Consider the following 27,856-nt stretch of genomic DNA (forward strand, 5'->3'; position numbering starts at 1 on the left):
CTCAGGGGGACCTGGCTTCCAGCTGGGAAACACTAAGGAGCTGGAATTAATGCATTTCCCAGGAAATTGTTGCACGTACAGCTTACGTGGAAATTGGCAGAAGACATTTTTCTCCTTTCTTCTTAAACTGCTTATTACCTCTGAGCAAGTGGTCCTGGTTTTTATTTCCCAAACTGATCTCCTCCCCTCCCTCCCTCCCTCCTGTTAGTGAGCACGTCCGAAAAAGAGCAAAAGAAGGTACCTACGGGATTCAGGAGAATGGTGAGGAAGAGTTCACCTCCTCGGATACTTTTGTCCAGCTCCTGAGGACCGCCAGGATATTCCTTGTAAAAAATAGTGTGAGTGAAAAGGCCACAGGTCTGTCGAGGGAGCACCTGGGAACAAAAGAACAGCAGCTTGCAGGTATTGCAGAGACATAATCGACCTGGGCAAGGACTTTTGTTTCCCTTAATTCAGGGGGTTTTTTTGTTGGTTTTTTTTTTTCCACTCAGATAAAACAAAAACCAAAACTGACATTTAGCAGAGCATCTGGATACATGTGTAAAAACAACGCTGATTTTGAGTCTGTTACAGCAGTAATTGGACTCTGTGCAGGAATTTGGTTTTGAGACACTCCCTCTGCCTTGTTTAGGGATCACAATTTTGACTTGGTATGCACAGGCAATAATCAGATCTGCTTTTGGGACTTTCAACCACCCTTGGAATACTTGTCACTTCACTTAAGCACACCCAATCTTTGTGTCTCCCCTCTCTAGAGGGGTGCAGCTGGCTGGTAGGACAGGCCAAAGAACTTGATCAGTTCTCCTGTCCTCTGTGCAGTTTTAGGCGCATGGGAGGAGCCTTCTCTCTCCTCACACGCGTGCATGGACTGGAAGAGCCAGGCAGGTATCCCAATCCTGGCTCTGGGAATTTCAGGAGCAGAGCTGAAACTTCAGCCTCAGAGAAGTGCTGGAGGAGATTACTTACACCCGTTCACCTTCCCAGGTGAAGGATTTCTAATCCTGCCATGCATAAAGATAAGCAGAGCTTGTAACACAGGTCTTAGGCAGTTTAATGGTTTCACAGAGTGCAGCCATGACTCGGTTGGCAGCTGATGGGACCACGAGCACATTTAGTTTCTCAGGAATACTCTTGCAGTTGCCTGAGTTTGTGTGCCTTGTTTTTTTTCCCCTCCTTTAAACTGCTGAACAAATGCACTCTTTTGGCATCCTTACAACTCTTCGATCCCAGGGAATTTTAATGATGCTGGGAAACTTGAGGCACTCAGTAAGAACAGCCCCCTTTGGGGTCCCTGCAGTACTATTGCTATGAACATGGAAATGCAGTGTACCATGATGCCATTGTGGATGAAGCCCCGTCTGTACCGTGCAGGCTTCAGGTGTGGATACTCTTCTGTGCTGGTCACCCGGATGTGCCACACCTTCTTCCAGGCCTCGTAGAGCTGCATGTGCACCGGGTACACCCCGGAGTGGTGCGGGGCCACTGCGTAGCCCATGCCAGTCGGGATGCCGTGCTCCTGCAGTGCACCAGAGGGATGGGGAGAGTCAGGAACATACAAAAAAACCAGCCATGTAATTATTCAAACCTTTTTTCCCTCACACAGTGGCACTGGAGAAGTTGCTGGCCTTAGACTTGTACTAATTGCAGCTGAAAATGGGGGGAGGAGGAGGGAACTGGAATTACAGTTTGGCAACTACAGCGAGAAATTATCCTCCTGGATGATGTTACATTGCTGTTGCATGGAATAGATTTGCCTCCTGTTCTGTTACATATTGCATCTTTTTTAATATGCATCCTACCTGTCTGGTTCTTTTTAAAGGTAATCCAGTGAACCAATGTTGCTTATTTACTAAGCTAGTAAACGGGAAAAAAAAAGTTGCCGTGGCATACATGGGATTTTGTTTCCCAGTTCTGGAATAGGAGCAAGATTCCTTCCTAATTTAATAAATAAATATTCCTCATATCTTCTGAACCTCCTTATTTTTTTTCCATGGTATTAAGGTAGTAGTAAAAAATAGCTTGGACTACTTTTTCATTTTATAAATACTTATATTTAGCTCCATTTCTATATGGAAATATGTGCATCTTCATGAATATAATCTATAGGCTATCTTGAAAATCTCTTCTGAAGGCACAAATTCATCTTGCTCCCAGTACTACAGGGCACATCAGCTCTTTTCTATTCCTTTAAAACTGATGTGCAGAGGGAAAAGGCTAAAATATGAGATTATTTTATGGGGGTTTTTGCCCTTCCTTTTGCCCACATTATCCATTGATTCCTTTAATTCCAGGAACAACAGGTTCTGCTGGGCATCCTCAAGTAGTTAAACAAGAAGGGATTTTGATTCATTGGCAAAAATTAAGTTAAATCTCTAGGGAACACTCATTCCTACATCACATAATGCAACCACTTAAAATTATCTATTCCTTGCAGTACAGATCTCAGGTTACTGACTGTTCTTGTAGAAGAGAAACCCAAACTCTCTTGTAATTTATTGAGAACAAAACATAATTTCAGCTTATTAATGCTGTTACCTACTTGAGAGGCATGAGTCAGTTTAAGGGTGGAAGGAGGGATAGCTCTATAATGAGAGATGGTAAATCACCCTGTTATGTTTTGTGGGTTTTTTTGCCATGGACATGTTAAAAGGAAAAAGCTGTATCAAAAGATTTCTTTAAATCTGGCCATTTACTGCCATGCCTGAGAGGTCTGTGATGCTCAGTCTGTCCAACTGTTAACCTGAATATCCTGTCACAGCTGGAATGCACAAACCTGCCCCAAATGTGAGGAAGGGAGTACACAGAAACAGAGATGTAAGGTGAATGTGCCCCGAGGCTGGTGATGAGCACTGCTCTGGATGACATATCCCAAAGAAGGGATCTGGATGAATATGCGTAAGATCCTGTTTATCTCCCTACTATTTGATGCTGGAATTGCCATAGCAACAGAATGCTGAAATGGTCATCTGCCATTCACAAATAAAATAAGGCAGCTTTTATGAGTTCTCAACAGAGAAGCAAATTGGCCTCTGAGTAAAACCTGCACACTACATAGTTCATCACACGAATACATCAGGCACTCAGATATCCAATATGGATTTAAGAAGAAACAACTAACAAATAATTGTATTTTCTTTGGGCAGTTCTATTTGCAGTTTACCTGGGAAGATTAAATACTGTGTGTCCCCTTGCAGTAATTTTCTGTTGCTCTTTTCTTCTTTTCCTTTCATTTTGTAATTAGACTTACTTTGGGAGTGAAAACTCATGTGTTAAAGGAGAAGTATACTGGTGTGTCAAGATACGAGAAATACCTGTACTGAGCATATTTTCTTATCTATTCTAAGGAACAATTTCCTGATTTTTCATTCAAAATGTACATTGGCTTTTTTCTTCCTTTCAAAACTTGTGCTTTTTTGTTTAGTTTGGAAAATAGCTATGATTGGCCATTGTCAGAGAAAATAAGAAGGCGAACATTTAATTTAAAAACTTTTATGTAGATCTTTTCACACAGTCAAAGTGCAGGTATGAAGGCTCTTATTAGATGAAAAAGCTAAATACAACCTCAGCTAAGTTTGCCAGACCTTTTGGCTTTGTCCGATAGTAGGTGATGCAGCAAATGAGTACTTCAGGAGAAAACAAGGTGAGGCAGAATGAACCCCATCCTGCTGCACAGGATGATGTTATCCCTATATTTACAGCCCATTTTTAGAGGCAATCTCCAGTGGGCATCTCTCCTTCCCCACATTAACAACAGGTATTAATAATGGGACAAATTAGACTCTTTTCATCACATGTAGATACTTTGCCTTAGCTATGTGGTCACTGGGCCTCATATTGTTGGCATTTAATTGGTGTATTAAAAGCTCATGGTGTATCTGTGGTTTGGGCAGTTCATGAGTTCCAGGCAGAGGAAGTGCTGATGTGCATCTGCAGCTTGTTGTAAGCAGAAGGTGGGAGCCAAGGAGTGCTGCCAGACAGGTTCTCAATTGATTTATTTAGTTTTGCATCTTTCTTTCTTCTTCCTATCAGCTCACAGCTGCCTTGCACAGTCAGTGACAGTTTTTGCCCTGTCTCCGCTGTGCTTTGGGCTCTGTACTCAAATGAGCACAGAAGATAATCACTGAGCAAACAAATCAAGGGATGAAATAAAGAGCTACAGGCTTTGGATTAGATACATTCTACTTGTTTTTGTCAGATAAGGCTGTACAAAAGGGGGAGGAGGAATATCTTGTTATTGATGGCAGGGAAAACTTGGTTTGCTTGATTTTTGGAATATATGCTATCAGAGACTTCCGCTTGAGCAATTTTTTGCCTCTCTTTGTTATCCATTGCATTGCCTATAAACAAGGAGAATAATACTTGAGGAAGTATCCGTTCGTAAAATTTAATCTGAGGTTTTGTTGATTAGTGTCTTTAAAGGGTTTTGGGATTGTCTGATAAAGAAAAAACCCAAACCACAAAACACAATCAACTCAAACCCAACTGATAATCAAAATAATTGTAGTTTCCCACTTCCTTAGGCAGGCTCTGGAACACACCATCCATATTTACATAAACAGGATAGCACTGGGATAGCAAAGCTCTGGGTAGCCTGCGACTTACTTTACCACAGTTAAAATCTGTCTCTTGTTCCTCTGAGGCTGAGGATCTCAATGTTAATGAGAGATTTGGCAGTGAGAACTTTGGGAATGGGGCTATGGATGGGGCAGCTGTGGGGCCTGTTACTCAGGTACACATGGATAGGGATTTTGCCAGGCCAAACATCCCCTGCTGCCTGCCAGATCCAGAGTGGTGGGACAATGACATTTATGCAAGATGGGAGTTTCTTCCTCTCACCATGTAGGCATGAAACAGTGGAAATGATAAATATCTCAGTGATTGATAGAACAATTTGGAGGGCTCTGGTCAAAGGCACTCCCCTGGTTCACAAGCAATGCACATGGAGGGGAATCCTTTGAAGGCTGTTGATTTTTACTAAGCCCCACATGTACAGAGGTGTCTATATCTGCACTGAAATCAAGGCTATTAGATACCTAATTAGCAATTAGTTCTGTGTGTACAGAACTGTTTAAAGACCTGATTTCAATCTGTGTGTTGTGACAGAGCTGTTTGAGGCAGCTGCAATTGTAAGCTCCCATTTCACAGAGCATTGTTAGGAGGTGTGGATAAAGCCATAGGAAACAGAGCCAAGGCTTTTATCTATCTGCCAGAGGAGCCAACAGGTCTTGATACACAGAACTTCTGTGTGTTATTTGGGATCTTAAGCAACCTTGACTATTGTTCTTGGATATAATGATGTGCTCTCCCTTCCTGAAGGCCCTGTTACCTTCTTAGCCATGTTTAAAAAAAGTGAACAAAGAAATAGCGTATTATGTGAAGAATTAATGTGATCACACTTCCAAATAATTACTGCAGCTTTCCTTGCAGAAGCTGACACAAGGTATCACCTCCATCTGCAGCCAAAACAGGAGGTGGGGAGATGTGGTCAATAAATGAGAAATGCAAGAGAAAATGGCACCAGCATCAAGCTGTGTTCTCCTGAGTATAATATTAAATAAAGATAGTGGACAACAAACAAAACGTGTAACAGCAAGCAAATCTTCTGTGCATTGTTCCAGATGTCAAATTTAAATCTGGATCCACATTGTGAAATCAAAGAATAATGGAAAGAGGTTTGCTTTAACTTGGAGGGCTCGGAGTAGTGCAGCTGCAGAACAGGGATTTTTTTTCTCAAATAAGACATGATGCTGAGGATGAGAAAGCCAGGGAGGAATCAAACCCACTCTGAAGTCATGGCTGGGACCTCTCTGATAGCTATCAGGAAGGCTGTCATATCGGGAAGATAAATTTCTCCCACAAGAGAGAATTTCAGAGGAAGGCTTTTGAAAAGGAATGTTCTCCTAAGTAAATTGTACAGCTCATATAGATTCAAGGTCAAAGGGTTCATATAACCCCTGTCCAAGTGTTAGCAGGAAATAAAAGTGTAATAACAGCAGCTTTTCACTGACATCAGCTCCTTATTTATAGGCACCCTAAGGAGTCTCTACCCTTCAGGACACAGGCTTTATCTTTCTGGAGTTGAAGTTACAAACAGATTCCATTACCAGCTCTGTTTTCAGGCTATGCTATAGATTTTACTCCCAAAGGTGGCTTGACCTGGACGACTTCATGTTTCCTGAAAATACTAGGAGAATTTCCCTGTCGGTTTAAAGATGAAGGGGCTGTGTATTCTTGAGATATGAATTGTTTAAAAAATTACTCTTGCATTTAAAATCTCAGCTCTGTATGGGTCTCTGGGCCAGGCTACACAAAAAGCATGAACAGGCTGTGCCAGGAATGAGGCTGACAGAGAAGCAGAACTGTAGAAAGGAAAAGAAGTCATCCTGCCAAGCAGGAGATGGGAAGTGGGGAAGTCTGGCATAACGAGTAAACAGTTAAGCCATTTTTAATTAATTTTCTTTAAAGGTTGTTAGGAAAATATTTTCATAAACAAGAGAATAAATTGCTTCCAACTGCTTGTTCAGGCATCTGCCTCCGCCTTTCTCCTGATGTGCCTTGGCTCGTGTCAGGGATGGGAGGAAGGGGCCTGGCCTTTTGGAGCTGGGAAGGGCTGGGATTGCTGTTCCCAAAGCAGCTGAGAAAGCCCCACTGTGTCCCTCTGCTTCTGTGAGTGGCTCTGGTTGCTTGGCATTTCTGTGCCTCACCAGAGACCACACAGTGCCTTTTCCAAAGCCAGCAGTTATAGATTTCAGGTTCTCTTTGTCGTGCTCAATAAGGCAGCAGAATTACCCTGAAAGGGCTGTAAATAGCACAAGTACTGTGAGCTCTGTGGGCAAGGTGGGGAGGATGGCTCTTGGAAGTTAAGAGCACGAGGAAAAGGAAAGCACCATTATCTATCAATATTAGCAAGAGGTTAGCTATATCAAGAGCATATTTCAAGCAGGTCATTTAAAAAAGGCACAGTGAAATCCAGTTGCTTCACTTGTTGGCTCTGTCAACATCAAGATTTCTCCCAAACCATATACAAGGTTTAGGGCTCACTGCAAATTCCTCCCTGCCTTATTGAGGATGTTTGCAGTAGACTTTAGGAAGGTGGTAACCTGTGTACAAACTGCTTCTTAAAGCGTAGAATGCCAGCTGGTATTTGCTGTGTTTTCACTGATTCTGATCCCTATGGTCTTGCCAGGATGCTTGGGGAAGTACTGCTCCCTCTCCAGAAAGCCTGGAAAGGCTAAGACCAAATTCCGTTTGAGTCACAAAAAGGCTGGGTTCAGGTGAGTTTCTAACCTCACTGCCTCTGTTTGCATACCTGAGTAAGTATATAGGTATTGTATTGACAAGCATAAAACCAGTGCAGAAAGCATGGCCATGGTAGTGAAGGCATCCTAGTAAATCTCTTGGGAACTTCTACTCACAATTGCAAACTCTTTGTTGAGGATCATCTGCTCCACCAGCGAGGACTCATTGTGGAAGAGGTGTGGCTGCATGTGACTCCACATGTGGGGAAACCACCAGAACTCATCCACAGATCTCAGCAGCAGGTCATCGCCCTCATCCTCCTCCTCAGTCCCTGCAGAGGGAAGAAAGGGAGAAAAAAGATACTAGAAAAGCGAAAAAGGCCCATAATTATTTTTTAAACACAGAAGAGGCTGCCAAAAACCCTACTGACTTTGGCCTGGATGTCTCACTGTGTTACTGTTATGTTTATAAACTATGGGAATGTTACATATAAGCAGTAAGTTTTTTAACATATGGGATCTGAAAAACCACCCCCCCCAACCCCCCACGTTTTCTCTCTTTGCTTTAATTTAATGTCACGCTATCTTTTCATGCCCATAACCTGGCAACTTGGATTTAACGTGACACAACCGTGTCAGGAATACTAATGCTGGTTGCCAGGTCTTTTGAAAGCTGGACAAATGAAGACATTCAATCAGTATTAAGAAAAGGTTCAGTATATATCAGTTATTTTCCATTTTGTCCTCATAATAATGTCCCTGTTAAATACAAAATACTTTCTCTCTAAAGGCAACATATGGATAAAAATGAAATCTTATCAATGCCACCCCTCCATCCTCCTCGTAACTACGACTTTATTAGCCTTCGTTAATTGAAATCTGATAATTTCTGGTAAAGTGTGAAACAAATTTCAAAATATAATTAGGTGGAAAACATGAAGCTCTAATGGCAAAAGGCTTCCAAATGTTTCTTAGGGTTCAGTATTCAATTTTGGTCAGATTTAATCTTAAAGTAAACCAAATAAAACCTCCTATGTTAGTGAAGGGCATCTGCTTCAGGCAGAAGTGAGGATGTGTGGCTGGAACAAAGGAAACCTTCCATTTGAGAAAGGACACAGTGCTGTTCCTACCATCTGTGGACACATGTCTGCCCTGCTTTTCCAGCCTGGAAAGGCAAAGTGACATCCCAGTAGCTTCACCCTCAAACTACCCAACAACATTTGTTTTTTAGAAGCTTTCCTCCGTGTTCTCTGCCATTTGAATGGGGGTTTTTTTGCTTCACTCTAAGAAATAATTGCCAAAATCAGTCTCCAGATGCAAACATAGAAATCTCGTCTTCTTACAGGCCTTTTAATGTTTTGCAAAACTCACTGCAAGCAAATGCTCCACGGATGTCACTGTTTACTTGGCAGGAACATCCAGAGATGCCTGTTCAGTGCCTGCACTTCAGCTCTTGGCTTTTATTTTCCATTTCTGCAGTGGTTTTTGAAGAATGCCACTACACAAGGAGAGCAGTACTTTGTAACTTTCTCCCAGAGTCACTGAGTCCCCTTGCTCCCCTCTTTGTAGCACTCTGCAAGTTCTAAGGAAGCTGTTCCCACTGATGGGAGTGCTACTGGAAAAAGAAAACAAAAATGTTTACTAGGGAATTCCATACTGAAAAGAAAGGCTTGACGGCTGCTCCCTCTGTGCCCTGCATTTTTGGAATGACTGCTGGCTTGGTTTTGGGCTATGTGCTTCACCTGCAGTCACTCAGGCACAAGCAAGGGAAGAAACGTAACACAGGTTTCAAAATAGGACAGAGGAGGGAGAAAACGGAGCTTGCGAGGCAACTGAGGATAAGCCAAAGTTAGTGATGAAGAGAAAAAAAGTGAGTGTTTGAAAAACATGAAGAACTACAACCAGAGTAGATTTAGGTCAAAGTATAATTTAGTGCCTTATTAATTTTTGAAGTAGAGTGTGGTTCTTGAAATAAATCCTACTAATTTCTTTGTAAATTTAGATATACAACTAATCAAACTTTGCACTTCTTTTAATGTAACAAAAATCAAACAAGATGAAGCATAATGCTTTCCATTTTAAAGAAGTATAACCCCATCCTGTAATGCCAGGGGGGAGGCAGAAAGGTTGGAAGTTTAACCTTAGGTGGTGGCATTGCTTATGAGGTTAATTTTTCTTGCAAATCTTGGAAAAGAATGTTGTTTGGTTTTATGAATTCTTAGGTAGTGTTATTTCAAAGAACACTCATGCAAAGTTTTAATGGAGCATTTGGTGGTTGCTTGTATTGTTTAAATATTTTTGCCCAGCCCCTTATTCAGAGTATTGGAGGCTAAACAGGGGATTTTGGGGTTTTAATTTCTTTTACAACCAACATTCTTTCTGTAGCTTTCTTCATTTAAATCTGAAAAATGCGTAAAACCTATAAACAGGGTGAGCATGTGTCTGCTTTGAGATGCAGGGTGCACTTTACACAGGTAGTAATTCAAAGATTTTTTGTGCATAATAATTAATCCCATTTTTAAAACTATAACCATAACTTAGAGTCTCTTTGGAGTTCAAAGCTGAAGCTAAACTGGAAGCTACTACCAATATTCTTGTACATCTTATATACAAATTCTGAGGCTGTCTTAATTTCAATTGCTGCAGCATGAACAAGTGAAAAGTTGCAGAATTAACAGGGTCTGCTCGTTCTTTTTGTTAATGGTGTTAATACAGTGCAGAGTCTACCAGGTGATGTGTCCTGACGTACTGCAATATCTGATGGGTCAGCAGCATCTTTCCATGAAAACGTGTAACTGCTTCATCTGCCAACACGTCCCCACACTCATCTCCCTGCTGTAGTTTTAAAATGATCCAGCTTTTGGGAAGGAAAGCACAATCCCACACTGAGGAAGTCAATAAGGCACAGCAGCAGCAGTGCACTAATAAAACACATTGAATATCTGATAGTAAAAGCCTCCGTGGGTCAGCAAGCCACGTGTACAGTAATTAAAGAGCACCTTTCCATGCTTTATTTATAATGAGTCAAAAAAGTGCATATTGTGTGGAGAGTATGCCAAAACCTTTCTACTAAGCTGAGGCGCCAAAGGGCCATCCCCACCCTATAAATGAAGTGCTCCGTTAAAAACCCGGCTGCATCCAGGCCCTTAATGGAGCCAAGGGCACGCTTCACCTCGGGAAGTAGTTCTGTGCTGTTTTGGGGAGCCTCGAGAGCCTTAGGAGGATGGACACACGTGCATATCCTCCTCTTTTCTCTCTCTACAGCAGTAGCAACTCTGAAATTGGTCAGCCTTGTATCAGAAACCCTGTGACAATGTGGAGGGTGTTGGGATGAAGGAAGGAAGGAAAAATAGTGGCAGGTCAGGGAGTGGGTTTTTCACAAAGGCTGCATGTTTTCTGCCAGCCACTGCCCACTATGTCATAATATTAATAAGAAAACCATCTCCTCCTCCATCTCCTCTACTCCATGGATCACCTTACCTCACAGAGGACATGAATGACCGATACCAGCTCTGCTCTGGAGATGGCCACAACCAAGCAGCTTCCTGCTTTAGAGCAGCTCAGAGCCTCGAGCTGCTTTTGTTTGTTTTGCTGTGTTACACGCGTGTCCAATTAATCTCCAGAAGGAATAACAACACAGGCAGGTCAGGATGAAGTGAGGAGAACGCTGTAGTTCTGTTTCCAGAGCTGCTCTCTGACCACAGGTCTGCCACTACCTTGTTATATGACTCCAGGCAGGTAATTCCATCTCTCTCTGCCTCTTATTTTCCCCAGGCTCTCCAGCCTGTATCTTTAGTCCATGAGGTTTCCTGGGCAGCAGTTGCTCAGCATTAAGTGCTTGCACAAGGGGAAAACGGCCTGGACTTAGTGACAGTGATACAAATAGATGCTTTTGGTTGCCTTCTCTCTACTTATTCCTCAGAGGCTTCTTCATCTCCCTTCTGCCAGGGTGACCTGCCTTACTCCACAGCTGCCTCAAGGTCTAGGAAAGCAGAGACTGCATCACTGCTAGGTTTTAAACTCACCCTCCCATCCTCTTGCTTCCTCCTCCTCTGCTCTGTAAGTTTCCCTGGTATCACTCAGTGAGTGTGGCTGAATAGGCTGACAGCTGAGGATTTTGGAGCTGGTCTCCAGGGGTGGGAAGGGTATGGGGTTTGGAAAGAAGGACAGGAGGTTCTCCCTTGCAGGGAGTCTCTTCTTGCTTCAGCAGTACTAGGGAGCAGCACGGCTCAGAGGCAGCAGAGGGAAGCCTGAGTGAAGGTGCAGCAATGGGGAAGGCAAAAGAGGAGGAAAAGAAATAAAATTTTTAAAAGGGGGGGGGTTGTGCTGTGGAGAAATGGAGCAAAAATGAGAAAGGAGTCAGGAGGAGGAGGAGCAGATGTGGAAGTGCCTCATCTTCCACAGAAGCACAGTGCAAGTGTGCAGCTTGTTACTGCACAGAGTGTGGAAAGGGCAGGGTTTCGGTAAAAATTCCTTTTCGTTATGCTTTCCTTTTATCATCCCTCCTGATTGGCAGATCCCTGAGACAGATTACCTTCAGAGACATAACAAAATCTTATGCATCCCATTGAAATGCTTCTGCCTCCTCAGAGGTTCTGAGACATGATTTTCCCAATCTTTTATATTTCATCATACCGAAAAACCTTACTCCGTCTTCCGTGTTGTCCTGTCTCCTGTAGAATTAGAGAGATCTCTGCAGCTACTTTGCCTCCTTTATAAACCTGAGATTTACCACCACACGTCTTTCAGGAAAACACCGAGGGTATCCTTGTTGTACCTGAGCAGCTCACCCATAGTGTGTCTTTACCCTTTGTACACTGAATTAGACACTGAAATGGTGGAACACTTATTTCCCACTGCTCTACTGAGTCACTGGGTTATTTAGAAAGGGAATGTTTAAAGCTAGGTTTAAAATTCTGTCACCTATTTAACTGCAGCTACCTGAGAGCACAAAGTTCCTCCTTACCTGTGTGGTAAAATTTTCCTGAAAATCCAAGGTTGAAGGTAAAATTTGCAACCTGAGTGCGCAGTAAATTTTGAGTCTCTAGTAAAGCCTGAAATAAATAAGAAATGAAGATGCATTTAGAAAAGTTAATGTTATTTCGGGCTCATCCGTTTTTATAAGACTATTACAGCGAGCTTAATTTGTTCCATCAGAGTTTGATGGTCTAGAAAAGGTAGTGATGGTGCCTAAGTACACAAGGGAGGTGATGGTTCTGTGGCTTGGCCCAGCATATATCCATCGGGGCAGTGATCTATGGTAGGACTGAGATCCAGCCACTCAGAGGCAGCAATATACTGATTACTAAGTCACCCATGCTCTGGGTTATTAGTGAAGCTTGATAACATGTGCTTAAAACCCAAAATAAAATTAGGAATACTACTCGCCATCCAGGCATGAAGGTGTTGGGATTTACTTACCTGCTGGAACATTTTGGGCTGTGTCTGAATAGCAAATTCAGGCTTAAGTGTCAATGAGCAAAGCTTCAGTTCTGACCTATAGTAGAAGCAGTGTCTGTGTCATAAATGAATTTTTAATTTAATGTTTATTTTTATTGTCTCCTCCAAGCTAAGATAAGGCCACTGTAAATGAAATGGAATGAAAGGGTGTAGCTTGTAGCAGAAATAGGTAGTCTTGGCCACTTGTCCAATTTTTGTTTTGGACATATTTCCAGCTACTAGGGAAAGAGAGAATGGTTAAGCCTGTGTGAGCTATCTATGCTTACTTATTGGTTGTTAGCTCTGCACTGCTTCTAGAGCTGGTCCTTGTGCACAGATCTGCTTCGGATCCCCAGCCCATGGAATTTGGGTGAGGTGCATGTGAGATGGGGAGTGCATTTATCTCCCTATTGGCCTTGCCAATGCTGAATGGGTTATAAACTCTGTTTTCATCAATTTTCCGTGTCTCCATTATGTGGCTCTAGAGAACTCTTCCTATCATCTATTAATAACACTTCTATTGATTGGGCCTTCATGTTCCTGCAGAGTTCAAAGATAAAATGATTGCAGTGGTTGGCACACACACACCCAGTCCAGCTAATGTTGTCCTTCATTTGAAAAAATTACAATTTTTATGGTCATAATTTCACTTAATGTTGCAGGAAGATAGTTTTTTGGTTTAATTTAAGCAACAACCAGCACCCCTGCCTGGGACCATAAACCAAAAGTATCTCCAGTGCAGGATAAACGATGAAACCAGGGTTTCAGCATCTGAGGTGTGTGAGTGTAATACAGGAGACTTTCAGGCAATGTGCAACTGCCTTGTTTCTTTAAATAGAAAAATACATTGGGTGGCAAGGAAGATGTAAAACAGAGGTAGTGTTTATCAGCTGCAACAGTCACCAAGCAAATTCCTTTCCTTACTAAAGGAAATAAAGTAATCTTATGACAGTAAATCTTGTGCTTTAGCATTAAATATTAAGGTAGCTGTGTGGTTTCCAGCCTATCTTGCCAGCCATTTAGTAAGTTGATTATTTCAATCCTGTGACAATTTCACATGGGGGACTATATTAACATAATATATAACAAGTAAATGTTCACTAAAATGTAAAACCTCAGAGATGAACACCACTGTTAGCTGAGACACTGAGGAAAATCCCCAGCTGGTAAAAACTGGCACTAAATTGACACCATTAAAGTCAGAAGCATAGAATCTGAGTCATTATATTTTAGAACATAGTTTTCCAAACTATCTAGAGCATTTTAGATATGTTGAGAAAGACTGATGGGCTGAGCAAAATCAATTTAATTTTCCTTTGAGGGAAGAACATCTTGAGAAATTATCATCACTTAACATATAGCACAAGAAGGGGCACAAAACAAACATAATTTCATCACCTGGGCTCCTCTCTCCTGCTCCCCTCACATCTCAATTAAGATGACAGAGCTGCAGGATAGGCAGGAGCCTTCCAGCCCAGAGAGGTCTCATTAAAAACACAGAGCGAGGATTAAGATGTAAATCCTGGAACCTGCAGTGTGTCAAGCATTTTCCTCTGTCTAAAGGGCAAATCTGTCGCTCAAACTGGATTTGGCTTGGTCCTAAAGACTTTTTTTTGCCATTTCAATCTCCATATATGCATATTAATTTATATAATAAGCTGCTAAATTTTGTTGTCATGACCTCCTCTCTTTTTAACACTAAGAAGATCTTGTCAGCTAAGCCAGTCCAAACTTACTTTGTCACAGCTTGTCTGTTTGGGGGAAGGGCAGTAATGTCTTCCACACCCTTAACATGAAAAAACTCTTTAGGTGATTAGGGTCTGCCTTCCCTGTCTTTCACGAAAGGGCAGAGAGGCTGCACATCCCTGCCACCCAGTGCCATAAACCTTCCTGGGATTTGCACGTGAGGCAGAAGGTATTTATTTTATTTTATTCGGAAGGTTCTGCAGGATGGAGAAGGGCTATTGAATTTTAACAGCTGGAAAACTGTTCTCTTTCCAAGGCCGTGTGCCACACTATTCCCACTCTGCCTGGTCCTGCTTGCTGTCCCCTGTTCCACAGGAATCCTCCCTTCCCTGTGGGCTCAGTGGTCCCTATCGCATCCCTGTCCCCACTGCATGCCTGTGGAAATACAACCGGCATTCCCTGTTGAACCCACAGGTGTTTATTTTTGGACAGTTAAATAGATCATACTTAATAATTATCACTTTCCAAGGAAAGAACCGTGGAGGACACTGCACGTGGATGAACAGGCACGTTACTGTGCCAGAGTAAGCAAAAACTGGGGGTTTTTTTAAGGTAATCTAAGCTGTTCTTTCAAATACAAACCCTTAATTGCCTGGAATCCCTCAAAACTCACAGATTTAACTTTATTAATTGATTATTTGCTTTGCCAGTGAGGCTTCTCTGTGACACCCACAAGATACAGTTTCTTCGTTATATTGTGTTCAGCAGCCTTTTACATTAATCCATGTAATTACCTTTTGTAGATTTGAAGCTGTCGTGTCTCTATTCTTCATAATTGGTGCATCTATTAGGAAGAAGTGGTATTTTCCTTCTATGTCCTTGTTAATTATAACTCTATCCTTCATTTACATAATAAACTTTTTGGGGCGATTTCTGCAGGAACATTTCATGCCTAATAGGAAGCAATTTGCTTTCCTTCATTAAGTACATTAAAACTTCATGCCCCAGACATCATTGACTGTAAACATTTGATTCTGCTCAAATTTAATACACCAAGGCATTTTGCTCTGCCATATTAGGTTTATTTATGTGCTGTGTTCTGGATTGTTAGCTGCTAATGAGACTTTGGCTCTTATTGCTCTAAGGCCTGAACAGTAACCTCATTTTAATGAGTTCATTATTTGCTGCCTTCTGAGTGGAAGACAACAAATTTTCCTTTTAATTAAAGGTCAAAACACCTCTGGCTAAGGGAAGTGTAGAGGTTATCAAATCCTTAGAGAAGGAAAATGAACGACTTGTCCTGATTTTGATGCCAAGCATGGGCTGGCCAGGCTGAGGTAGAAGGTGTCTCTCTGGGGAACGAAACTCCAAATCTAAGCTAGGCGACAGCAACGCTAAAATGCGGTACTGGATTTCTGAAGACATTGTTAAGGCAAAACAGAACCTGAAAGTCAGCCAAAGTAATTAAAGAGGCTTTCCTCCTCACCCAAAGGTCTGTGTGGATCAACAGAGCTGCTAAAGCATGAGCCCTTCCCTGCATGTGCAACGGTGTTGGGGGTGAGGAGGAACAGATGCCAGCCGGATGGAGCCGACACAACGGAATCTTGTATTTCTTATTGAGGAAAGTGAGGCAAATATTGGGGCTCAATATTGGGGCTGTTTGTAGGGAGACAGATGGTACAGGCAGACGTGGGTTTGTGTGTGTGCAAATGCACAGACAGGGACTGGTGATCCCTGAAACTTCAGTTAAACCAAAAAAGGATTAATTATGGGAATTAATACACAGATCCTTGTCCTCCTAGCATTCTATTAACCTATATATATATATCTATATATATTTCATGTGCTTTTCATGCTGCTTGCACAGCAGGTAATAGCATTAGAGACAGGAAAGGTTCTTGGGAAAGAGAGGACCAGTGTCTGTGAGATCAGCTGGTGAGAACTTAAAGTCTGGTTGTGGAGGAAAATGCTAACAGTCTCTGAAACACAGACATTGTTCAGCTTGAAAACTGCAGTTGTCAAAATGTCTTTATGACACCTCTAAAGACTATTTCTGCAAAACAGAACCAAATTTCTGACACTTGCAGATATCTCAGGGACATTCCCAGAAACTGAGAGTATCAGGAAAAGCACAGGAGGGACACAAGATTTGCAGGACTCAACATTACTCCAGTGTGGAGCAGAAAGCCTGGCATTTAATTAGGGCTCCTGCTCATACATGTGACCTTCCAGAGGCAGTGCTGTGAATGTAAGTTTCGGGAAGCAGCAAAACCTCCAGATCTTGGAGGTTCCTGTCTCTGTGGCAGGATCTGTGTGGTTGTGGTACCCAGAGCACCCAGCCTCTGGGGCATTCCATGAGGGAGAGCTGCCCAAGGAAACACCATCCCAAGTTACTACAGAGCCTGTTGAAAAGAATGCACAGTGTGGGGGGCAGGTGAGAAAGGACGTAAATTCTTCATTCAGTCTGTAGGGAGATCAGGGGAAGGAGGGGAAGCTAGATATTCCTGCTTTGCAGTGTATCTGTAATTTGCTATCATCTCGAGTTATTTTACTTGCACAGACTCGTTTGAGGAAGTGCTTCTGGCATGGGAGGACGTACCAGTGCCCAGCGTCCCAGGGGTACATGGCCGAGGTTACACTGTCCCATCACTTTCTGAGGGATATGACTGAGAATCTTGTCAAAAACAGGCTCACTTGCCATTACTCAAAGTCATTATTCATTTGGGAGCAGATCCTAGTGCTGGATAGTGATTCCACTGCTGCAGGTTTCTGCTCTCTGGTGTGTGTGCATAAAATATGTATATGCTCACTAGATACACAATACTACTTATTTATATATACTGTAGGTAGGAAAATATGTGCAAATATTTTCACATACCTAACTTTGACATTACCTCTGCTTTGAGCTGGGGCTTAGATTAGATCACCTCCAGAAACCCCTTCCAATCGAAATTGTTTTTCACTTCCAGACAGTTTTCTCAGGCTTCTACGGCATATACTTGTTATAATACTAAGAAGTCTTTTAATGAATTTATTCATTTTTGTCCCTAACATGTGTCCTTAATGCTTGTGCAGCTACATAGCCCTGAGGTTCATTCCCAAGCTGTTCTGTGAAGCAATTTGCTGGTGGTCTGTGGAAAGTTGGAGAACTACAAAGTTATAGTTTTGCCCTAAATTTCCAGCTGGGGAAAGAAAAAAAAGCAAAGAGTACTTTCAGCAATGTTTCTTTGCACTGCAAGCAGCTGCTGTCAGGATGTGATTTCGTGATTGCCTCTTCCCACTCTTGCTTGCTCCCTGAAATCTATGCTAGGATAAAAAAAAAAAAAAAATCGGGCTAAGCCTGCTGTGGTCTTGGCAATTTTCAAAGCCAGTGGAATTGGAATTGATAGGAATACCACAAAGTAGTTATAATCATAGTAGTGACTGTGAGGAAGGTGTGAAATAACTAGCCACTGCTTTTTTCTGACAGAAAAGCTGTCAGTAAAGAAGTGATGTCTAGCCTGACATCACTGATGGGGTCACTGCAAGACCAGGATTCCAAATTCTTTATTTTCAGTTTTCAGATTGGAGCATAAATTTCTGTCATAAGGGGGGACAATCAACTCAGCTGTATCTGCACTTGTTAAAGCTCAACTTGGTGAGGAATTTATTATCCCAGTGAAGCCGAGTTGATGATTTCTGTGTGGTGAGGATTTCAGCCCACTTCCCATGCTTATAGCAGATAATACCAGAGTGTGGGAATCAGAAAGAATCCACATTATTGACTTACTGGCTGGAGTTTGAAAGGAGTTTAGGGGTTGGAGTTAGTCAAATCTTTGATGGAATTTTGTAATCACTCACCCTATACCCCATGCCAAACCTGACTGGAACAGCAGGGGCTAGATCAGAGGGAAACTGCCAACCCTCACAGACCTAGAGACACTTTCCATCCAGTCCTTCTCACACGTGGTGCCACTCCCAGTACTGGCTGCAGAACACTGGGCACAGCCAACAGGGCAAGCAGGGCTTTGGCCCTGCCTTCACAAGGGGTGGGACTGCATTTCCTTGTGCATTTATTTCCGTGAAGCGCCATGCTAATCCACAGTGCCACATAAATAATTAATAGGGAGCTCTCGGCTGGGGCTGAACACAGCCATCTCTGCCTGCAAAGCTATTTTTTATTGTAGAGCTATTACTTGAGTCTGTTCAGCATTTCCCTGGAGTTAGCTGCCTTTGTGTGAGGTCGGACACGATAGGTGGGTTTCTTGAAGCAAGAAAAACGTGATGATTTGCACATATTTGTGTAGTATGTTTATTGCAAAGAGGAAAAAAAAAGATTTTTCCTCCATGAGTGGAATACCCAGTTTATCAGATGTACTTATGCTGCTGTTTTTTAACTCTGTCTTGAAGTCAGAAAACTGTGAGGAGTCTACCTGCATTTAATTTGAGCCAGAGGAGTGCATCTGTCCCAGTAGAGGTTAAGCCAGTTTCAGCTGAAGGAGATGAATGGGGTGATACCGCACCCAATTCACCACTCAGTCATGACTAAGTGGTGAATAACATCCCTGTGAACTCAGGAGGTGGCTTTTGATTTAGTATTAGAAGAGAGATGATGCTGAGTGTGACACAGATACCCCAGCAGTGAGAGCACCTTGACCAACCACAGATGTGTAGGTGCACAGATACATAAAATATCCATGGTGATAATTCGGTCTCTCTTCTTGGAAAAAGCAATTCCTGGCCTTGTTAGAGCATCTAGCAGCAAAAAGCTCAAATGAGGAGCAAGGGGACAGTCTAACAGGGCAGAAAGTATAAACTGAAAATAAAGAGCACGAATAAAAAGCAGGGTTTATTTTAACTGGGACCACACAGATGAGTAAAGGCAGTTGCTTCCCATTCTGGGGAAGATCGAAGGCATTAGGCTTGGCTGGGGGCATCCACAGGACCTGCTGCTGGAGCTGCAGGAGCAGGGAATGGCTGCAGTGGTCACCTGCCAGCAGTGATTGCTGCTCTGTGTCAGCCTTACCCACTGAGAAGATTTACAGCCTCTTTGGCAAAGCACTGAGGGTCTCCAGTATCAATCATTACTGATTCGGAAGGATTTTCTAGGAACACTAACCAAATCTGCTGACAAATCCTGGAAGGGGAAAAATTAGCATGTGCCCAAGCTGAGCACAGGTGGCAATACCCTGGGCTGTGGAGAAGCCTGGGGCTGGCACAAACCCAGGGCTGAGCAGGTCCCTCCCTGCAGGATCATGCAGCAGAGACAGGAGGTGGTGGCACTTTGTGCAGAGCAGTGAAGGGGCTTAGAGATTATTTCTTATCAGTTCTGGCTTTTCAAAAGCTTAAGCATTTTCAGCAAAAGAAATCTCTTGAAGAAAGGTTCTTCAGGCAGGGGAATCAGGCGAAGGCAATCTGCCAGAGGGAGATCAAGGATTATTGGTCCAGTTTTTGAAACAACATGATCAGGAATGCTTGTTCTAATTTGAATGGCTCTGCTCCCTATGGCTGCAGTTCAGCCTGGCCAGCACAACAGCCCCGTGAAATACAGAAGAGGTGCAATATTTCCCCATATCCACATCTGCACGAGGCAGGTGAGGTTTGTCTGCCTCCAACTGCACTGTAGAGCTATCAAAAAAGAGGCCCAAAAGGCAGTGGCAGAACCCCCACCGCAGCTCTGATCAATCACAAAATTAACCCCTAAAATAAGTACTGAAGGGCAAAACCATCTTGAGGCTTTACAGGGGCCACATCAAGGTCTAAAATAGTATGTTAGTAAGAAATGCATGTTGAGCCATCACGATCCTGTTTGCAGGAAACAGTGCTGGTGTCAGTCATTGTGCTGCATGTCACCGACATAAAACCCAGACTTGGTCATTCGTTGGCTCAGGTCATGTTTAGGCCATGCCAAAAAGAAAAAAAAGGATCAAAGTCTCCCTCTCCATGGCACAATACAAATATAGGGTAAAAGACAAGTAACACCAACAACTGCATTTTGGTTGAGTTGTATATTCTTTCTTTTTCTTGTGCTTTGGTGCTTCAGACTTGCTTCCTTAAGCAAAAAGAAAGAATTACAAAAAAAAGTCTACAACCTGTTACAGGTGGGTACTCACTTGCTATAAATTATTTAAAGGCTAGACTAATGGAGGCTACCTTATTTATCTTCTTTAATTTATGGGTTTGGATCTACTGAGGTTTAATCAGAGTTGTCTTCCATTCCTTTAGTGCCCTTGGAAATCAATCACTTGGATAACTTGTCACAAAAATAAAACTTCCTTAAAGTTCTCATCATGGACATTTATCTCAAAATTCTGAACACCTACCAGCAATCTCAAATTCCTGTTTTAAATTTACTGCTTAAAAACTAACTGATGTATATGCTTTTTGGTGAGGAATTAAGCTTTTTTTTTCAGCACACATTCAATCATAAAGGAGAGATTGGAGCAGGTGATATATTCTGAACAGAGGTCTGTCCTTCAGGTTTCAGACTGGGCGTGTTGGCACAATGATGGACGTATCTTGTGGCTTTAAGAGGGTGCCTCCATAGGTTTGGGGGTTTTTTTCCCTATGCAAGTCTGTCCATTGCCCACCCTCTCCATAAAAATCAGAAACCAGGGAAGTCTGGAGTACTGTTTTCCTCAGTTATTGTGAAACCTTCAGTTTGCAAAATCTTGATGAGTAAGGATGTGCTTTAAAAACCACTAGGATTAAGGGTTGCTTTTTAATATTTTTGAGATGTTTGATACTTGTCTGGCAGAGCTTAACTTCTTTGACCCTTCTTCCTTCTTTGTGATGCTGTCTTCCATTATCCAGGGAGCTTGCTTCAGTGTTTTGATAACTAGAATTGGATGTTTCTGTGGAATGAAAAGGGTATTGCAAGGCAACTCTTCTTGCTTTACACCACATCTCTTTCACCAGAGATCAGAGTGCTTCTGCCACCCTCTGCTCCTTCTGGTTCAGAGCAGAGGGAGCTAAAACCTTTATTGTCCTCGAGGACAGGTTTAAAATCCCTCCATCCCAGAAAATCCTCTTGCTTATCACTGCTTTATTATCCTTCCCAGCATGAGGACAGCATAGTGAGCTGTCCAGAGGAGGAAGCTGGAAGATCCAAAGCAAAATGGCAATGCCCATGTTGCGTTTCTGCTCAATTCTCTTGAATAGAAACATGAAAAGCCAGTATGTTGTCCAATAAAATCAATCCAGATCACCAACTGCAGCTGACACATTTGAAATCAAGCATTTCAGAAGTTCCAGTAGGTTACTTTTTCATAAAACTATGTAATTTCAGGTCAAATTGAGAACAAATCACTCTAACAGTCAAAGGAAATGTTTCGGGTTCAAAAGTCACCACACCTTTCCAAAAAGTGGGAAAATTACACTCAGAGCAAAACTGAAGTACTGCTCTTCCTCAGATCACTCTGGAATAGAGACTGGCAAAAACCTCAAACCAGCACCCTCGAGAAATTCAAGTGGTCCAATGTAATTGCGGCAAAGTGATGAAGCCTTTCAGTAACTTCCTAGGAAGGGAACTTCTGCTAACAGGAAGCCCTTCTACCTGACTTTGCCAGCTGAACCTCGCCTAAGTGCCCACAGCATGCAGTTGGTCCCAAGCTCCCTGAGCAGGGAAGAGGATGATAACCTGGCTCACCAGGCTCTGGAAAAGACACTGGAGCAAGGAGAGTAGCTGCTCCCTTGCCCCGTCACCAGGAGTCTGGGAGGCAATTTCAGCCACCAGAGAGAAAAAGAGGCTTTGGGTGAATTTGCTCCAGTCTGATGGAGCTCATCTCTTTCTAGATGCTGCTAAATCATTCTTGACAGGGAAGACTTATCCCTAGGGCTTCTAAAACTGCTTCTGATAAACAGCCTTTTTTGGTGTTGGAATGTACTGGATTTCCCTGAGCACTGTGCACCCGCAGTATTTCTTGTTAGGAAGGAATGCTTGTGTTCTCCTTGAGCTCCTCATCCCGGATTTTCTAAATTACGCAGGACAAATGCTGTGCTTGAGTGCACGAGGTGAATTATGTGGAAGAGAATGAGAACATTTCTAACAAGCATCTTTTTGTCAGAGGGTGGTTACTGATGTCTTTTACAACATGTTTTCTTGGCTGCTTGGAAGAGAATGGGAACATAATTTTGAAATTTCTCATTCCCTTCCCCAACTTACCGTTCGTATGAGAACACATTCCCGTGGTGTATGGAGCCTTCCCCAGGGATTAGTTCTTGGTTCAGCCCAGACCCTAGAGGAGCAGTATGTCCTCCAAGAGTAATAATGGCTGACAATAATAATCCAGTGAAAAATCAGTGTTTGTGATCCTTTCCTAAGTCTCATAACAGTTGAAACTCCTGGCTTTAATCTGTTCTCACATGTAGGAGAACACTGCCTGTGAACCTTTATGGTGAATAGGTCTCTAGCACTTGGGAACAGGGGAGAGAGCCAATCCTACCAGCACATTAAATACCTGCATAGCATTGTCTCGAAAAACAAAAGCACAGAAAGGTTGGGGGGAAAGGTTTGTTTTGGTTTTTGCTTAAAACAGTTTCCTATTTCAGAGTCATTCATATGCATTGTGGTGGCAGCCAGAAAGTGGCATTACTGAGGCAGTTAACTTTTAAATCTAGTTGCTTTTAATCTTAATCATTAAAGGCTGTTCTTTTCTCTCTCAATATTGCCATTCAAAGCTGTAGCTACTTGCAGTGTAAAGTATGAATTCATGTAACACTGGATCATTAAACTGGGAAAAATATGTTCAGCAAACTATCAAGCTTTTAATTACAGTTGTTACACTAAATTTCCACTCATTTCTGAAATAAGAGCTTCTACTACTCTCACAGCTGAAGGGTAATGCAATAATTTTATTTTATATGGGAATAGCTGTTTAAAAATCACAAATACTGAATTGCTGAGACAGGTTTTACTTGGGTAATGCTCTGCTAGCCAAACAGGACTGTTGGACAAGGTGTACATCCCAATCCTGAAAATAATGTGCAGCTGTAAGATGAGAAAGAGCTGAAAGCTGGGTGGTATTTTTCCGCTGTGGGAGACCTTCCTTATTCCTCAAGCTCTTCCGTGGGCTCTGCATTCCCCCTTCTTTGTCCCCTCTCTCCTCTGCAGGGGTTCAGCACACCCCATGGCTTATGGCACCACTGAAATGACTAAACCCAGAGTATTTCTGTATGTGGAGTATCAGTGGGTTTGAGCAGTTTAAGAGCAGAAGCCTTTAAGAAGGCTGGTTTTAGCCATCCTACAGCAGGCTCTTTCCAGTCTTTTGCAGACATGGGGATCTACAGGCACAGGTTTCCAGCCTGAAATCCCCTCTGGTCTTTAACACTCACCTCAGAATATTTACAGCAGGGATGGGTAGCTCTTATTTCCTGATAATGTACTGGCAGCCTGTTCCCAGTTACAGCAGAAATAACAGTAAAAGCATATGGGAAACTGTATTCCCTTTCCTAATAACAAATACAGTGGAATTGCACTTTATAATACCACAGACATATTTGTTTATGATGCACATAAATCTCGGGATAAGTTACTAGGAAGACACATGCAGAGCTTTTTTATTAAAGAATTCACATTCTGCATTTAACCTACCTTTTTAAAATATAATGTATTATTATTATTATTATGGTCATTATTATTACTATTGACCATGCAGAGCATAGCCTCAGCAGTTCACACTTATGCCTGGAAATCCTAAATTAATACGGTTATAGAGTATTTAATCTCTATTAATTATAGATTCATATAGATTAATGCTTATTTATGCATGTATATTCAATTCATTCCCAAACATTTGTGCTAATTTGGTGAAAAACCTACAGTAAATATTATTACAATGGAGGTCTTCAGTCTTTGTAGCCCTCAGGGATTAAAATATTACTGGAAAATGGACAGAGCACTTTGATCCTCATCCCTTGAGCCTCCTTCCCTTGTCCTGTTCTCCACCAGGGTGCTTTTCCCCACGTACAACCTGCTGCCCGTGTGACTTGCTCTGTTAAAACAACTGGGTCTCCAAAAAAGCACTTGTGCTATCAAGAATCAGTGACAGCTTTAAGAGCCAATATTTCATGAGGTTTGGGCAAGGCAGGCAAATACAGTCTCCTGTCAGAAATGTGAATTCGATCATTTTTTATACCACTTTTTACCTGAACAGCTGATGTTTTGGGGTGAAAAACATACAGGTCCTGAAGCCCATGGCTTTAATTCAATCTGATTCAATCCAGGCAGTTCAAGTGTAATAGTGAGACAACTCGTAGAAATTGCTTCAGTGTTGGTATTTTAGATTTAATATGTAATGTAAAAACTACATTAATAATTCTGGCTTTTACGTAAAATGAAGAGGCAGTAATAACCTGAAATATCCATTTCCTGGGATATTCTCATATTAAAGAAGTCTCAGCAAAGTGTGAGTTATTTGCATTTTTTAATTTCTGGAAGATCAGCAATTCCAAAGCTACATTTAATTATGATCTTTGGAATTTTTTTTTTTTTTTAATATTCTACAAACTGCCCCCTTTTCCTTGAGGCTGCCACAGCAGATGATCTGCCAAAACACAGTTGTGTTTGAATCGTATTCACGTGAAACATTCTGCATTTCATAAATCAACATTTTGCCACAGGAAGCTGTTTCACTGGTGCAATCCAAGTTGATCAAGTAACAAGAATATAAACTTCATTTTCCTCTGCCTTGCCACTTTGCCATTTTAGAAGGATTTTCCACTTACTTAGTGTAAGGATAAATGGCTAAACAAATAGGGTGGAAGGAAAACTTAAAATCCTACCCTCTGTATTTTTCCATACCTTGGTCAGAAAGGATTGTGAAGGTGGTATTAGTTTTAAGAGATTTAGTTTGTTGGCTTTCAAAACTAAGTGCTAAAATGCCAATTAAATGACTACATCAATTAAAAAAATTAAACTCTGAGAAAAGGGATTCAGCCTTTTTCAATCAGAAGTGTTAAAAATAGCAGGGATGTCATGTGTTAGAGAAGCTGAGTGTGTATCACACCACAGATCCCACTTGTGTTTGGGTGCTGTCTGGATGAAAAATGTGAACAGCAGACTAAAATAGTGCTGGTAATTAGCAGAAGGAACAAAAACACAGAGGAGAGCAAGGTTTACAAATATTTAGAGAAATTGTCATGGCTTGGAAAAGGATATTTTTAATTTGCGCTTCTGAAGGGGAAAAAAACACTTAATCCATGGCTTTATTTCCTAAAGAAGGCAAACTCTGGACTCTAAAAGGGGGAACTTTAGTTTCTTACAGAAGCTGTCAGGCTGCCTTGGTGCCTTCTGTGCCAGCCTCAACTGGAAATACGGGAGCTTCTTATTGTATGCTCCCCTCATCAATGATAAATGCTGCAGTTTGAGGTCAGAACACTCCAATGCAGGCAATGTGTTGCAGTAAATCAAATCCTGACGAACAAAAACGCTGCCCAGAAAGCCCCGGAGTGTTTTAGCCAATACATTGGTTTGTGGGAAATTGTCAATAGCTTATCCTTTCATTTTCTTGTAAATTTTTGAAAACTAAATTCTTAATGGAATTAAATAAAAATTGTTTTGTTTTCTCCCTGACATTTCTGGAAAGAAATTCTTAACTTTTATAAGATATTAGCTATAAAATGGTGTGACTGTTTAAGCTATAAATTGCCATGTTTAACATTAGAAATTTTGTTGACACAAAATGACATATTTAAATTACCAAATAGGCTTATATTAGAATTCCCCATGAGGCAAAACAATTTTTGTACTTTCTTTTTTTGAGAGATGAATGAATAGCCATCGAAAATAATTTTTATTTAAGTATGCAGAGCACTCTTCTCCAACAAACTCTGCTGAAAGCCACCCATGCCCCATTCCAACTCTTCCAAGCTATGCCTAACTCCTGTTGAACGATGGACTCAGAAGGTCATTTGCTCTGATGTCTCTGTAACAGTATTTGGACTCTGTAGATGTCCAGAGGAAAAGGAGACATTTACGAAGATTGTGCAGCCCCTTGGGAATGCCTAAATGTCCCTGAAGATGAATGCACAGCTCACAGGAAGCAATGGGCACATCCCATATGTTGACCGAAGGCAGTTTTTTCAGGAGCAGGAGGTGTGGCTTGAGGGTTATTCTGTTCTGAGGTACCATAACCTGCTGATGATGATTTAGCAGTTTGGAAGTCCCACCTGCTGGCATGTGATGTTTACTTTCAGGAATGACAATTAGCAGAGTGTGTCCATCTCAGATTAAAGGTAATTTGGCACTTTAGAGGGACACCATGCTCAGTGTTTGGGGTGCAGCTCTTGCTGGACTCTTCTTGTGCCCTCTGCATAAGCTGGGGTTTGGTAACGTTTACTTAAAAACCCTTGGATTATTCTGCCTCTATGGGAAGAAGACAGGTGGAGGTGTAGAATATTGGAAGTAAAAGCAGCAAGTGAAGGGATCTTTGGCAATACTCATAGAAAAGACAAAGACCCTAAGATTTAATTTGTGTGAGGATACGTAGATAAGGCTATAGGGGTGCATGGACAGACAAATCTATCTAGGGATTTGAAGCCAGACATAGTCAAATATTTGGTTTTATGCTGCATTATGATACAGAGCTGGACAGAAAATGCCTAGTTAATTATTGCTAAATAATTTAAGTCTCAATTTTCTCCTTTTCTCTTGGAGAATTTCTCTATTCCTCACCTGTTTGTCCGTCCCTCCCTGTATCCACCCTTTTCCTGAGCACTGCCACTTGCACATCATTTGAATAATGCCAACGGTGCTAAATTGAGCTTTTGCTCTAAGTGTTCCTCCTGCTCCCATTTGGATGACAAAGGCATATTTAAAGTCACTTAAGTAACACTGCTCCTGAAGGAGCTGTGTTATAGATGGGTTCCTGGTAATGTGTTTATTGCTGCATCAAGTGCTTTTAAGGCAATAATTATGACTGCTCTTGCAGTCTGCACTGCCTGGCCCTTCTACAAGGCTATTCCATCATTTTAGAGTGCTGTTTTCTGTGCCGGAAGCAACTGTTAGAGCTCCTTTTTAACTAATACGCGTTGTTTTAAAGGTCAGGTTAATGCAGGTCTCTTGAGGGGTGGATGTAAAGCAGATGTGTTTTTTGGATCCTATGGATTCCCTAAGTGAAGCTAAATTAAATAGAGTACCACGTGTATCCTGGAAATATACTCCAGTATGACGCAACCTATGACTTGAGAATTATTTTGGAGAAAAGATTCAAGAAATAAGTACAAATCCAGGAAATTAGTGCAAGTGTAGAAGAAGAACGTGTCACAAGTCAGCGGTGCTTGGCGCAGGATGTGTGAGCACTAGAAATCTCTGAATTTGACCTGAAAAACCTGCCATTTCTATATTTTTAAATGTGAGTTAGTTTTCAAACATTCAGGAAAATCTTGCTTGGGACATAACTGTTTAATAAATTCAAGAGGTAGAAAATTTGAGCCACCAGAATCTGTTTTCTGGCAAGACTGTATAAAACACTGTCAAGACCACCTAATCTCCAGTGGGAACCTGGCACACAAGA

The 27,856-nt window shown here is 41.9% G+C and overlaps 1 protein-coding gene across 1 annotated transcript in view; it reads right to left on the minus strand.

Annotated features, from left to right (window-relative positions):
* The window catches only part of LOC309573157 (bifunctional heparan sulfate N-deacetylase/N-sulfotransferase 4), a gene marked incomplete at both ends in the record, with an annotated part of 53,195 nt that overhangs the window by 19,564 nt on the left and 5,775 nt on the right, over positions 1-27,856 (minus strand). Inside the window, 4 exons of the mRNA XM_082281878.1 lie at positions 246-374; positions 1,331-1,516; positions 7,416-7,570; positions 12,205-12,292. Coding sequence (XP_082138004.1) covers positions 246-374; positions 1,331-1,516; positions 7,416-7,570; positions 12,205-12,292 — 558 coding nt within the window. The remainder of the gene's footprint in view (positions 1-245; positions 375-1,330; positions 1,517-7,415; positions 7,571-12,204; positions 12,293-27,856) is intronic.

This window comes from Coloeus monedula, assembly GCF_965178545.1.
Source record: "Coloeus monedula genome assembly, chromosome: 5".
Classification (NCBI taxonomy): domain Eukaryota; kingdom Metazoa; phylum Chordata; class Aves; order Passeriformes; family Corvidae; genus Coloeus; species Coloeus monedula.